This window comes from Lonchura striata, chromosome 4, assembly GCF_046129695.1.
Source record: "Lonchura striata isolate bLonStr1 chromosome 4, bLonStr1.mat, whole genome shotgun sequence".
In the NCBI taxonomy this organism is placed as follows: domain Eukaryota; kingdom Metazoa; phylum Chordata; class Aves; order Passeriformes; family Estrildidae; genus Lonchura; species Lonchura striata.
In genome coordinates this window covers 47063690-47079015 of record NC_134606.1, presented here as the reverse complement: position 1 = coordinate 47079015, position 15326 = coordinate 47063690, and the positions used below count along the sequence as shown (strand labels likewise).

General features: G+C 40.8%; 1 protein-coding gene across 1 annotated transcript in view; it reads right to left on the bottom strand.

The window, feature by feature from the left end:
- Positions 1–11177, bottom strand: part of PAPSS1 (3'-phosphoadenosine 5'-phosphosulfate synthase 1) — a 38891-nt gene extending 27714 nt beyond the window's left edge. Inside the window, exons 1-3 of the mRNA XM_021525500.2 lie at positions 10846–11177; positions 3408–3522; positions 92–327 (exon numbers count right to left, since the gene is read on the bottom strand). Of these exons, the coding sequence (XP_021381175.2) occupies positions 92–327; positions 3408–3522; positions 10846–10905 (411 nt within the window). The 5' untranslated portion in view covers positions 10906–11177. The remainder of the gene's footprint in view (positions 1–91; positions 328–3407; positions 3523–10845) is intronic.
- Between the last annotated feature and the right edge of the window lie 4149 nt (positions 11178–15326).

Genomic DNA, 15326 nt, shown 5'->3' with positions numbered 1-15326 from the left:
TCTCTCACCTCCAGGGAGTGAATCCTGAATTATATTTTGCATTTTCCCTACATTTAGAAAAATGGAACATCTAGATGCTTTTCACACTTACCTGAGCATAAGGAGAGATGAAACTAGTAATGCACACCAAGCCAGCATCTGCAAACAATTTAGCAACTTCAGCAATACGACGCACATTTTCTTCTCTATCTTCTGGTGTGAAACCCAGATTCTTATTAAGGCCTTGGCGGATATTGTCACCATCCAATGTGTAGCATGGAATACCATGGCATACTAAATATTCCTCCAGTGCCATGCTCACTGTAGTCTTCCCAGCACCAGATAGTCCTAAAATATTCAATAGTAATATAAACAAATAAGCATAGGAACAAGTTAAGGCAACTTGTAGTGCATGCATATTATGAAAATTCCAAATTGACAGGCATCAGCAGTAATACCTTCTGGACAAGCTTATTTGGAATATAAGCCAAGTGCCTTTTACTCACACATTAGGTAAAGAGACAGTAAGGTAAAAGTTAAGTGTACAATTTGAAGCAGGTAAGAGTTTAGCCTTGAGCTGCTTATAGAGATGATGCTTCTTCCCCAGTGCTGCTGGTAACTATTACTAGCTGAGTAAACTTAATTCTGAAACCAAACACAGTTAGGATGTTACATTTATATGAGAAGGGGAAGATCTCACATTGAAGTGAATTTCAGTCAACAAAAGAAATGGGATCAGGCCAAACTCACACTCTGCTCTTACTCCTTGCAGAATAACAACACTGAATTAGACACCACTGACTCACTCAGGACTCACACACAGCAGTAATGCTCCACTAAATGGCATGTGTTAGCAACAAGAAAAGAAAACTGTACTACCAAAGTCTGGTCTAATTGAGAATCTTTGGCAACAAACCTATGCTGACCCTAAAAAGTCCACTGTTCACTTTCATTTGGAAAATTATTTAAATAATTTTTCCAGACAAGATTTCAATTTATCTGGAGCATATGCTTCTGCTTATACTAAAAAGTAGTCAATTTGTAAATGGAACACAAACTCAGATCTTCATGAGATGACATTTCTGCTTTGAGTGAGGGGGGGAAAAAAGAGCAATAGTAGTATAAAAAGCACTACTGGGTAAAGAAAAATGCTTTTATTAGTGGTCATTAAGATTTATTATAACTTTCAGAGAATGGAGAAAAACAAACAAACAACAAAAAAAATCACACAAAACAGCAGCTTGGTGTTACTTCCAAGACATCTATGGCAAAGGATTAGTAATCATGCTAGGAAGTGTGTCCTAGGAAAACACAAAGTGCAAAGGAAACCTTGACAGCCTGTGCTGTAACTTAAAGGAAAGGAATCATTGCATTGCTTCCTCTGGTGCCTGTTAGCCAACTCAGTCTGTTAATCTCACCCCCTCCAGACTCATAAGGTTTTCTCCCTTTTTCTCCCTCTTGTGTATCTGGTGAGAGGCTGTGGTAAGTTCAGTGATGATTTCCTAATCATCTAATCAGCTCAGCGCTGAGTTGGGCAAGAGGTACAGTCTGTGCAAGGCAAGAGAAGGAACACAAGGCAGGAAACAGAACGATCTTTTGGCAGCAATTAAGTACACCCCCATCAGAAAATAAGCATGATAGTCCAAATGAAGATCTCTGCAACTTCATAATTTACTTCTCACTGATGCAGTCTTTGACTTGCCATTTTTGTCCCCACATCTAGCTTGCTATTCACTCAAACAACTCTGTCTTTTCACACATCATTTGGTCTCCAACATGTAATGAATTGCAAAAGTTAAGGTTATACATTAACAAATTTAAAAACATTCCTCAAGCTAACAAGTCTTTAAAATAACTTACACTCTAAAAATTGCATATTATTTTACACATGAAAGCAATGTTTTTCCACATTTTTGTTAAATTACTCAATTTTACTAGGACCCTCTGATTCAACATTCATTAAAATAGAGCTCTCAAATAAAGGTTACCTTGAAAAATGAAAAGTGACCCCTGAAAGATCTTTCCGTACACTCCCACTCCATGAGTGCTGACAAAGTGAAAGAATCTTGGAGTGTACCAATATTTCAGCTTTTATTCTAATACCTATTAGAATTTTGAAACTCATGTTTGCACAGTTCTGGAATGGCAATGATTGCTTACTTCAATGTCTAGACTCCTTTTCACCCTTTCACATTACTGCTCAAACATCTTCAATAACCTAGCTTCCCACACATATTCTTGGTATCTTACCACCACTCTCCTTCCTGGACAAAAAGGAAATCGGGCATTAACTTTACATTTGTTTAAAGAGAACATTAACTGGAAAATGTTGCCATGTAGATAACTGAGAACACATTTTTATCATGACCTTTTCCAAAATTAGATTAATGAATTACCAGAAGAAACAGAAAGGCAGCCCACCAGATCATTCAAGCATTGAGAGAGGCTGGAGCTGTGTGATGGAAATGAGGAGAGAAAGGGCTCCATTCTTTTCCCAAAGAAATACATGACAGCAAGCAAATCTGCTTGGAATGGCTCTCAGCAGTTTGTTATCAATTTCACATTTACATTTCACCCACATTTACTAACACTAGTTGAAATCAGTATTACTTAATGCAAATGTAGTAAGTTTCCCTAATACTCTGTGAGGATCTTTTATGTTGCAATACAACAATGTTCTAAATGCTTTACAAGCCAATTAAATTATATTTTGCTATTTTTTTAAATTATCAGTTTAACTAAAATTTAAAAAAAAGAACTTTACAGGAAATACTTTAAAGCTTCCAAAAACTTTGAAAGACACAAAAAATTCCCTCACTGTTATGACAAAAAAAATCTTCCAGAATATATTTATCTTCTCTAGTTACAAAAAAAAAAAAAAAAAAAAAAAAAAAAAAAAAAAAAAAACCCAAAAATGAACACCATAGAGCTGACTTCAAAAATAACTGCCAGTATGCATTGCCTAACTGTGCAATTGTTGTCCAATGGCACAGGTTTATGTTGAAATGTTATTTCACACCAAGGAGACAGTAACAATCCAAAGAGAAGAGGCTTTTACAGAAAAGATCCAGAAGTACACACTCTTACAAAGATGCATTTCATTTCTAAATAGATAAAATGGACAGTACAAAGAGACAGAAGTGTTTAAAACAAAAAGGGAAAAAAAAAGTAACACACACAAAGAAAACCAGAATTAAGTAGCAGACAGTATCAAAAAAACAACCCTCACAGAGCACTGAACAAAATATATTTTCAAGTTTCTATTTGTCCCAAAGCAATTTCCTACTAGTTTACCTAACAATAGTAATAAAATTGCATCAAGATCTTAGATTTCACATTCAAGTTTTCATGCCAAAAAGAGCTACAGCTAAGTAGCTTTTCAAAGGAGTAACTAAAACAAAAGGATCCTCAGAAACCCATGGCTGTACCTGTTAACCAGACTGTGCAGCCACGAAAACCACTTCTTGTTCCTACGACTTGGCCTCTCTTATTCCTGCTGACATGATGAGCTTGGTAGGTAACATTGGTTGCCCTTTGCATTCCCTGTAAAAGAAGAAGCCGATTAAGTCTTTGATAAAGGATGAGTTGGCAAAGCAAACAAATTCATCCAGAGGCACAAAGAAAGACTTGAGGACAGAAAATGGAAGTAAAACCAATACGCATTCCATCAGCATGGATCAAACAAGGCACAGGAAATTAGAATAGTCAGCCATAGACAACCACACCCCTTGTGCTACTTCAGTGAAGCTTGGGTCTGACAGGTTAATCAACTACTACTTTCAAAGAAAACTTGCTTAAGAAAAACCAACTATAAAAAAGAGAGATGAACTGCTAGAGCTATTTGACTTGACTCAAGTAATGTTAGGGATCTGCATGGTAGAGTACCATGGGATAAAGACCAGAGCAGAACAGAGGCCCAAGAAAACTGGTTAATATTCAAGGACCACCTCCTCCAAACTCAGGAGTGATGCATCCCTACAAAGAGGAAGCCAGGATAAACTAGCCAGGAATCCTGCATGGATGAACAAGGAACTCCCAGACAAACTCAAACACAAAAAGGAATCCTACAGAGGGTGGAAGGCTAGGGAAAACTTGGGCTCTCTCTGGATGGAAATGGGAGACATGGAAAAGGCTGAGGTAGTCAATGACTTTTTTTGCCTCAATCTTCACTGACAAGTGCTCCAGTCATTAAAGGCAAATGGAGGCACTGTGAGAATGAAGAACCATTGCCCAAGGGAGGAGAAGACCAGGTTTAAGCCATCTACAGAGCCTGAAGGTGCACAGGTCCATGGGACCTGAAGAGATGCATCCATAGCTCCTGAGTGAACTGGTGGAGGATGTGTCTAAATTATGATCCACCATATTTGAGAAGTCACAGCAGTCGGGGGATGTTGAAAAAGGAGGAACATAAGCCTGTTTTTGAATAGGAAAGTAAGGAAGACCTGGGCAACTACAAACCCACCAGTCTCTCTTCTCTGCCCACCAAGATCATGGAGCAGAAGATCCTGGAAATTATGCTAAGACACACAGAAAATAAGGAGGTGATTTGTGACTGCCAACTTGGCTTCACCAAGGGCAGATCATGCCTGTCAAATTTGGTGGCACTGGCTCTTTGGCTCACTTTTAAGCCCTCAGAGGCCTTTTCATTGCAAACGATGCATGTCTCTTCCAAATTTCAGTTAAGTAAGTGCCTTTATCATCAGTCCCCAGACAAGAGATAGTTATCATAGATTCTAAATGTTTAAAGAAAGTATTATTTCAAGTAACTTCTTAAATAATTTATTTTAAAATAATTGAGTTTTTTAATATAATTTTAATTAAAGCTGGTTACCGCATTTCTTAAAACTATTAATCATAATAACCTGCTCTACAAATAAATTCAGTAAGATGATCCTGCTGTCAAATACATTTCACAATCTCAAGTGAGAGAGCCCACAGGAAGATCAGCCTTGGCATCATCCCAGACTTTAATGGTATCTGGCTATTTGAAATTTGCTTGTGAAAGATCAAGACCTTAGATTGCATGAACAATCAAACAAAAAAGAAGACTTTAAAAAAAGAGGGGAGAGGGCAGGGGATGATAGGGATTAATGGTATCTGTAATGCTGCTTTGGCTTCCTTTGCTTGCAAATGTATTGCACTGTCTTCTCTTTCATCATTTTATCAGTGCCAGTTGAAAAATAAAACATGCAGTATTATTAACATTTAATAAAAGAAAGTAGGGACTATATTCCTCTACGGAGTACTAGCAGAGAGCTAGAGTTTCAGAGAGGGACACCACAAAGTAGAATTAACAAAAATATGGTATCTGCTTGTGGCTTCAAGGACTGCTGCTACATCATTCTTCTATTCAAAGATTTATCTATAAGTTATTTGGAAATCATGAAGTTGTGTGATTGTATGTCCCCAGTTCTATATACAGCTGGGCTCATATTTAATACAAACAGAAGCTCAAGGTAAGAACCTGTGTTCAGGTTTTAAACACAATAACTCTGTAATTCAGTGGTGATAGTCCAGCAACTAAAATTAGATGAACACTGAACATCAACCCGGAAGAAACCACGATCTGCACATAGCTAATAACCATACAAAATGAAGTTATCCTTGCTGATCATGTCACCTTCAAATAATTTATCTCCCAAAACAAAGCTGTTTCATGCACAAAGTCATTGCAATACAGCTTACTAAAACCAAAAGTCAAAAAGTCAAAAAATCAAAATCTTTCTTCTTATAGTAGGAACAATTATGCAGTACATAAAATTGGAGATCTCAGTTAGCAAAGTGTGGAATTAAAACCAACAAAAATAATTGAAGTGCTTCAATTAAAAGCTATATAGCACATAATGAATGTACACAGCCATTCAAACTAACACAGTAATAGCTACATTCTCTCTCATTAATTGCAGTTGTACTACATTGTACCAGGCACTGGATAAACAGCAATCTCAAAGCACAAATACCATGCCACTGTCTCAGTAAGCTCTCTTACATGAAGATATAAACCTACATTTGCTTTGCTTTTGATCCCTGGCAACTAGTCTATTATCAAACTTGTACATTGGAGGTCAAATGTCTCATTCAAGGAGACTTCTTCCAGTCCATATTCCATAAGTTACATCAGCTACCTCTCTTTTCTAGGAAACTAGGAACTAGAAAAGTAGCGATGAACCTAATCAGCGTATTACATTAGGTTTACAAAACACAAACCCTGAGGAAGCAGGCTGGAAGGATTCTTAAAATGATGAAAAATACATAATTTTTATGAAAAAAAAAAAGTATTAATACCTACTTAGCAGAGACGAGAAATCACAGCAAGGAGAAGGCCTTGCCAGAGGACAAGACACACGTGTGCAGTGAGCAGCCAGCGAGCTGAGCAGAGGGACAATAATCCACCTGAACTTCAGAAGCAGGCATCTAAGACTAAAGGTTGAAGTGCCCAAAGAGTCTGCACACACCCAAAATCACACCTGCCAGTCACTAGCTGCCCCACCTTTTGTATCTGTGTACAGGCACACAAACAAGGCAGCTCAGTACTAATCCTAGGCAAAACAGTACCCAAATCCCCCTTATCTTCTGAAAGAAAACCAATTTTATAGAGGTGCTCTAAAAAGTTAATAATTTAGCAAGGCATTCTCTGTTGCTGAAAAAAAAAAAAAACTCCTGAATTATGTTCACCTTCTTATTAAATAATGGTTTGCCCACACCACTGAGCATAAATAGATGAACAAGCTGAGCATCATATCTTCAACAACCTGGTTTTTAATTACTATCCCTGACATACACACTTACTACAAATATTGATGTGGCACAAAAAAACACTCACTGGCACATATTGTTTGTGCACTTAAATTATTTAGCCAGTCTTCAAATTCTTGTACATAAAATTTCATGACTATCAACTGATGAAATTAAATGACCAACCAAAATTATACCAGATATAAAGAACAGTAATTTCCTTTTACGTTATATCAAAGCATCACTCACCTCAAGATCCATATTAACAATGTTAAAAGAAATTCAACTAAGGAAATATGGAATAGAAAAACTCAATGTGATGCACAAATTCTCTTTGAAAAAGCTATTCTAAAATTCTAAGCCTAATTACATTCAGTATAGTAGCCACTGTTTTAAGGACACACTACATTTTTGTAAAGGGGCTAATGAAAAAGAGGGCATTAATCACCAAGGTTTATCTGCTTTTTTAACAGCCACTCGATATTTCCACACTGACATCCCCACAAAAATACGTCTTCCACCCTGCAACACACTGCTTCTGTATTATGTAGGCAAACACTTTATCTTAATATTTTCCCTCCTACTTCACCATGTTAAACAGAAATAGTGCTTCAGTCCACTGTGTTTCATTATAGCAGTAACATCAGCTGAGAATGCTGATATATCCCTCCTTTCTTCTCCCCCACTATGCTGGTTCGTTTCTCACATGAAATCTAAATTGCTCCAACAGGCAAACATCTTGGTATTGGAGTAAAAAAAGGGGTACTAAAGAAATCCTTTCCTGGATGCACACTGAAGAGGTGCAATGATAAAGAAGGAAGGATAACTCGCCTGTTTACTTCTCCTAGCATGAAGGTCAATTTTAGCTTTGCAGGTAGTTGACCACAGAAATTAATGATTACAGACACCTTGGAACCACAGGAACAAAAGAAAGAAAGAAAGATGATGGGGGTCAAAAGGAAATACTAACTCTGTCAACTTCTGTATGTACAGACTTCCTGAGATGACACTTTTTTTCTTATTTTCCTTGATGTTTTGCCCAGTTACAGCTATAATTTTTTTATTGCCAAAGCCAAATCAGACTATCAGCACCAAACACCTTTGATGCAAGAACACAGGCATCCAGATGATGGAAAGCAAACCCAAGTTGCAATGCCAAGATCAAAAGACAATGCCAAGCTAAAAGAAGAGATTATATCTTAATTGTTTTATGGTTAACAGACAAATGGCACACTGGCATAAGCTGGATTTATTCTTCATTACTTCCAAGCAATAATAAAATATTGTACTTCTATGATCAATATAAAATTTTAAGTTTTCACAAAGCAAGACCTCTGGGGAAAGAAGTAAATCTTTCCATGGCAAGCTGAGACTCCCCAAGCTGCATCATAAACTTGGGACAGCTTGAAGCTGGAAGGATCAGAAAACAGACATGGTTTCCATATAAACCATATACACTGAAGAAACTGTGACTAATTCCACATCCTTTGCTCTAAGATGCCAGTGTTGGTTCCCCAAGCGAAGAACTCCCATAAGCTACAAAAGCAACACAATCAACCTCCCCTCTGAATCGCAGTCTTACTTTCAATGCTTTTCTCATTTCCCAGTCATAACAGAAGTTCTTTAGGTAATTTGTTAAGCTGCTCACCATGTGCCTCTTATAAACCAGTGACTCCCTGATAACAACACATTTTTATGATATATATTATTCAGCACTGATAACCAATTGGTGGTTTTCTTTTTATTCCCTGAAAAGTGTTCTGCTCAATAGCCAAACAGCAACTCAAGCACATGGAACAGTGCCCATCTTTTTTGTCTACATACAAACACAAGCAAGGAAAACAGACATGGTTCCAACACAAAAATTCAGCTACAGAGGTTATACCTACATATTTATATGAGATTTCAGGACTAAAATATCTGTCAGGAATACCTTCCATTAGCTACTTTCTCAAATGCTGGTTTGAAAATCTGTGCTTTGATTCAGACAACTGTGCTTGGGAAGGAAGGGCAAGTCCAGAAATTATATCTGAGCAATAATATCTTTTACTTTTTTAAACACATAACAAGTCTGCAAATCCATATTCTGCCATAGCCTATAGCATTACATTTTCTCCCATCTACAACAAGAATACTTATTTGGATCCTTACAATAGCCAACCAGAAAGCAGATTGTCAAAGTGATACCAATACAATAAGGCACTTACACACCTCTACATAAAGCACCACTCAAGCTGCCGAATGCATGCTCTCCTGCCACTGACACAGACTAACTCCCCTTTGCCAGGTGCCCTAAAGTTGGGACAATTTGAAAGATCCCAGCAGTAGACATCAACCAGAGTCTTCCCCAGTACTGTGGATACAAGAAATTCCACGCTAAGGATATTATTAAGGAGTGTGTCTTTACTTGCCACCTGCTGCCATACCAGTATGACCAAATGCAGAGACAGCTCATTGACCAGTGCTGGAGGGGACTCACTGCCTGGCATCAGAGAGGATGGATAAAAAATGAAGCCAAAATTACCCTACTGAATATGCTCTAAGAAACAAGAATACAACAATTGGAGCAAGTTCTCATTTGGAGTCACCTGCAAACTGACACAGCAGCTCAGCTGTGTTAGAATCCAAGCCACTCTAAAGAAAGAGTTCCACACCTCTCCCTATCAAGCCACGTACTCTGCACTTAATGGCAGTGTCTGTGGCTGTGCTGCGCTCTGGAAACGGCAAGTAACTGCTGTGCTCAGAGGTGGGCTTGGCAAGAGCATATCCACAGGCAGAAGTGTATTTTGAATTGCACTGGAAGCAAAGAGACGTTCTGAAAGACAGGGCTCTGCCTACTGTGCTAGGGGCTGCCAATTCCATCAGGGTAAGTTGCTTTGACTTCACTCTCAGCTGAACAGATGCAGAGCCAGAAGTGCCAGAACATTTGCCTGTGGAGCATGTGAATCAGAAGCATTCTTGTTCCTGGTGAAGCTTATTGGTTTACAGAGAGCATTTCAGTTGAGGTCTTCTGAAGAAAAAGGGAGAAGTGGAAGATTTCCTCTGTTTGCCACGTAGCATAGACAGGGTTGCCAACCTCAGTTGAACTCAGCAAATACTTAATGTGCATTAAGGAATTGCCCCAGTTTGGACAAATCTATCTTGGCTCTGCTTAAAACTAAGGAAATGATACAGAGTAATTTTTGCAAACACTTTGTTAAGTCCACACAGACATCGTCTATTTCACTATCTTCTAAACATCTGATTTTGCTTTTTCCTAGTGGAAATTGAAAGAATGTAAATTGCTGATTACTCTCTTATGTGAACAAGTTTGGAAGAGGCAACATCTACCGAACAGTATGACAGCAACTTCCCCGTTTTCCAGGCAACAGCTGCTTTTATCAAGAAAGCTGTGGCCTGCACTACTCACAGCAAGACTTCAAAGACTGATTTACACTCTTACATTCGTATCAAATGTTTTCTGGATCTTATGTCTTGCCTGTTTCAACTCAGCATTGATTTAAAGAAATCATACTTTCTTTTTATTTTCACTTGTCTTGCATCATCAGAGGTATCAAATGTTCTTAAAGGCCTGCAATGTCTCTTCTAAATAGCTACATTTTGGTCTTTGCTGTAAACCGATCTTCCCCCATCTTTACTAACAAGAATGAAGGCTTTGGTTAGATTTTTTTAAGTCCAGTCTCGACAGTTTTCCACATAACACCCGCTATACAAAGAAGCCCAGTCTCTGGCCAACCCAAGTTTATGAATGGCCACATTGTACATCGCATTCTTAAGTCTTCCTTCTTCCAAAAAGCTGGAAGCCGAGGGGTTACAGCGGAAGGGGCAGGGATGAATCCTACGGACGCCGGGTCCTCTCCGGAGGGGCTTCCTGCCCTTCCCCAGAGCCGCCCGGGCCGCTGGCGGGGCTCCCCGGCCGCGCTGCCCTCGGGGCCCCGGCGCCGCCGCTCCGTGACCGGGCTCGCCCCGCCGCGCGCCCGCCCGCACCCCTCCCGGCCCGGGCGGGCAGCGGCGCACCGAGCCCCCGGCCCGGCTCCCGCTGCCACAGCACCAGGGCGCTCGGCCGCTTCTTCCTCCCGCTCCCCGCCCCGCACGCCCACCTGCCCACCGGCGCGCCGCCCGCCCGCTCACCCAGCTCGGCACCCTGTTGCTCAGTTTGACTTTCTTGCACTGGCTCTCGGGCAGCTCCATGGCACTGGCTCTCGGGGCAGCGAGAAGAGGAGGCAGGGGAGGAGGACGCGCCTTCCCGACTGATGCTCGGCGCGGATGAAGCCGCTGCCGCCGAGGAGCTGTGCCGTCTGCGCACTCCCGCGACTCGGCCAAAGGTGGTGCAGGGAGGAGCCGCGGCCCGGAGGGAGGGAGGGACGGAGGGAGGGAGGGAAGGAAGAAAGAAGGGAAGGAGGGAAGAAGGGAAGGAGGGAGGCGGCTGAGGGGAGAGGGAGCCACGGCAGCCCCGCCACGCGCCTGCGCCGCGCCGTGACGTGCGCGGGGGGGCGGCCGCCGCCACTTCCGCTGTCGCCGCCGGCTCTGCTCGTGGGCTCGTGGGTGTCCGTGTCCCTGTCCATGTCCTTGCCCCTGTCCCTACCCGTGTCCCTGCCCATGTCCATGACCCTGCCGCGCCCCGCGGCCCGGCCCTGCGCCCACGAACGCAGCACGCTTCATTCAAGAGGACACAGCCCTAAGCTGTAACGAAAGGAGATAGGCTGAAGCTGCACCGGGGGAGGTGTAGGCTGGACCTTAGGAGGAATTCCTGCACAGAAAGGGCGAAGGAATGGGCTGCCCCGGGAACGGATGGAAAGGCTGGATGTGGCACTTGGTGCCGTGTTCTGGTTGACAAAGAGGTCTTCGGTCACAGGTTGGATTCGATGATCCGAGAGGTCTTTTCCAGCCGCGCTGATGGTGCACTTCCCACCCGCTCTGCGCTACAGCGTTCTGCTCGGCCGGCATAGAGAACATAGAGATGTTATCTCTTGAGTGTGTCATCCCCACCTTCTCCACTTAGCGCAGAGGAGAGGCTGCTACGCCCCTTGGGAAAAGCTCGGGACGGAATGTGCGAAGTGGCTGTCGCATTATTCCGTGACAAAAATTTCTCCAACAAAGTTCATCCCGTGCAGCGCTCTAGGAAATGTCTCTTACTGTGGATTTAGAGCTAGAAGTTCTTAGGTTCTTATTTCCAGAACGGAACGGGTTTAGCAGTTAGGTGCTAATCTTAAGGTGGAGACGATGCCATGCTAAGAGGAGTGGCATTTACTGTATAAATATATCCACTTACAATAGTTCAAGAAAGAAAGTACTTCAGCACTTAAGTGTTACTGGAGGAAATGGTGCTGTAATCACAGGAGTTGCATTTACTGTAAAAACATTAGGCTAATCAACATCTGGAGCGTGTTTGTTCACTGACAGTTTTAACAGGAAATAAAACATTGTGGATCAATGTTTACTCCTGCTATATCAGAAAGACAACCTTTCCAAAGAAAAGAAGGTGTTGGCTTAATAGCAGGTATTAATACTCTGATTAAAATCCTTATGCAAAGTAGATAATGTCTCTGAAATCAAGAAAATTGGTCAGAAATTGTCTCAGCCAATTTGAAGGTCTGATGAAATTAATACAAAGTAACTAAGAAATTCAAAAATTGCGGTTAATTATTTAGGCTTCATTTCACTGTTATACCACATGTTGCCCTGCAAGTAACTGTTCAACAGATGGTCCCTGGCTGTATTCTGATCATGACAAATAGTGACAGAGCCAGGCAAAATCTCCCATGCAATGCTCTCCCATTTATGGAAAGAGAACCAGCACACTGCTGTGGAACAGTGACTTGAGAGCTTCCACCTGCTGTCTATTCAATTATGTCTAGGGTATGCTGGGTTAGTGTGCTTTCACAACATTGTTTTACATGGCTTAAGAGTAATTCTCAGTGTAATTTGTGGTAACGATCTTTTTTAAATTCTACTGTTATTTTATTCTGATTGTATTGATATAGGTTGGTACTGTTCATTCTGTACTCTGAGATGCAATAGTGGGAAAACAGTAGTTTGCAAGAGTTGTAAATTAAATCCAAAACCAAAGGCACTTAACTATGCAGCAGTGATTTCTTACAGGTCCATTTGGCCATGTGTGTAATACTCACACATGGGCTGGGAGCAAAACACTGGATTTTTTTTTAAATAGTCTGCATAGGAGTTTAGCCTTCATCAGTTCTTCAACAGCAAGAAGTTCCATCCCATCCCAGGATCTTTTCTGCTACCTACTTTCTAAAGAAATGTTGCATTCTGATTTGAAGATTGAGAAAACAAGGCATTGAGCACTGGTGAAGTTTTAGGCAATGGTATTTACTGTTTGAAAAACCACAAGAGAAGAAAATGCAATTGCATTGATCAGCATGAATACACAATGCTGCCCAAACAGACCAAAGGTGGGGAGCTGCATGATTCCTTCCAGAAACTGTTGAAGAAACCTTGATGAATGAACTGATATATACAAGTGAAATATGAAGTATGTCTGCAAATGTAGACACTAGTGATCAGACAGATGACATAATCTTAGAGGTAATAAAAAACCCTTTCTGAACAGCAATTCCTGAAACAAATCACCTTTTATGATTACACTAACATTCTAAAATAATCTATACATATGCATATATAGTATAGTAAAATATTATAGTAAAGGCACACACTTGGATGAGGTATATCACAAAACTGGTGAGTCTGGAAGGGAACACTGGTGGGCTCGTCTGGTCCAACCTCCCTGCTCAAGCAGGGAGCACAATGCACAGGATTGCATCTAGATGATTCTTGAGTATCTCCAGTGAGGGAAACCCCCCCAGCCTCCCTGTGCAATCTGCTTCACTGTTCACCTGCACCATATTGAAGTTCTTCCTTGTAGAACCAGAATCATAGAATGGCTTGGGTTGGAAAGAACTTTAAAGATCATCTACTTCCAAGTCCCCTGCCATGGGCAGGGATCCCTTTCAGCGACCAAGTTGCTCATAGTCAAGTGGAACTTGTGCATCCGTTTCTGCCTGTTGCCTTGTGTCCTATTGCTTGACACCACTGAGAAGAGCTTGGATCCATCATCTTGGCACCCTCCCTCCAGATTCTTACAGCCACTGATGAGAACCTCTCTGTGTCTTCTCGAGACTGAACAGGCCCAGCTCTCTCAGCCCTTCCTCCTCATAGGAGTGATGCTCCTTTGATCAACTTTGTAGCTCTCCACTGGACCTGCTCCAGGAGTTCCATGTCTCTCTTGTGCTAAGAATTGGAAACAGTACTCCAGATGTGCCTCACCAGGGCTGAATAGAGGGAGAGTATCACATCCCTCAAACAGCTGGAAATGCTCTTCCTAATGCAATCTATTGGACAATAACCAACTTTTACACATTTTACATGTCAGAAGCATAGGTCAAATTTCATCAGCTCCTGTCAAAGATGTTTCAGTGAAAATGTAAATGTAATTTAATTGTACAGAAGTTTGACATGTAAGTCCATCCAGTGCTGCCAACACATTTTGCATCTTTAACTTAACTTCCTCCAACTATTAAAGAGGGAGATGAAAAGAACTTTCTTTAAACACAGGAAGCAAATATATATGCATTTATACAAAGATTTGGGGAATTAATTCTTTACCTATGAATTCTCTGTAAGGTAATGTGCAAGTTCTGCAAGGCTATTAAGGGGTAGGTTCCAATTGCACTTTCCTGAAATCTTTCATGATTGGATTTATTCTGATATGCAAGTTGGGTATTTCCTGAACTTCAAAAGCACATTTCTGTGGGAGCCCTTAGGGAAATGCAGGTCAATGTGAATTGCTGCTATTTCTTAATCTTCATCCAAGCTGAATTCAAAAACTCTTCTCATGACAGTGCTCTTCCAACCCCTCCCTGTGGAGCTAATAGAGCTGTTTATGGAGCTAAGGCTGTGCCATTGCTAAATTTTAAATTCTGCTCAGAGAATGAAGGCAGAATTGACCTAAAAGTTCATTAACTATATTTCTGGCTAGTCTGAATCCCCCAAAAGAATATCTACTCCACCTCTGAAAGAACCACCAGGATTTAGTATCCTTCAGCTGATTTTGATGCTGAATACTTCTGTCGAAGAGCTACTCTGTAAAATGACAATAATAAATTTGGATTTAATGTCTTGCAGCAGCAACAAACCAAAATATCCACTGATTTTGGGCTTAGCTTCAAAAAGGGAAATTACATTACAATTGAGTTACTTGTTAAAAACAAAATACTATAATCTTAATATCCAGAACAAGGACTAGTTAAAGAATCTATGTTGGATTTTGATAGGAAGGTTGGGAAAAAATAGTCTTTGAGCACAGACGAAGTTTTAGGCAAAGCACTGTACATGCACATAATACCCCTTAAGAAGGACTCTCAGCCCAAAGCAAATTGTGCACACAGACATGCTGACCAGACCAACTCAGGGAAATCCTTTCAATTCTACATAGGGCCACTTACATAGAAAATTATTTTTTGTTGAGTTAGCTTTTGCATAGCAAATTATACTATCTAATACTAATTAATCACAAACATATAGTAAGAGTCCCAATGTGTATAATTTAAAATTACTGAGGAGACATGTGGTACCTTACAGTTTCAATCTCC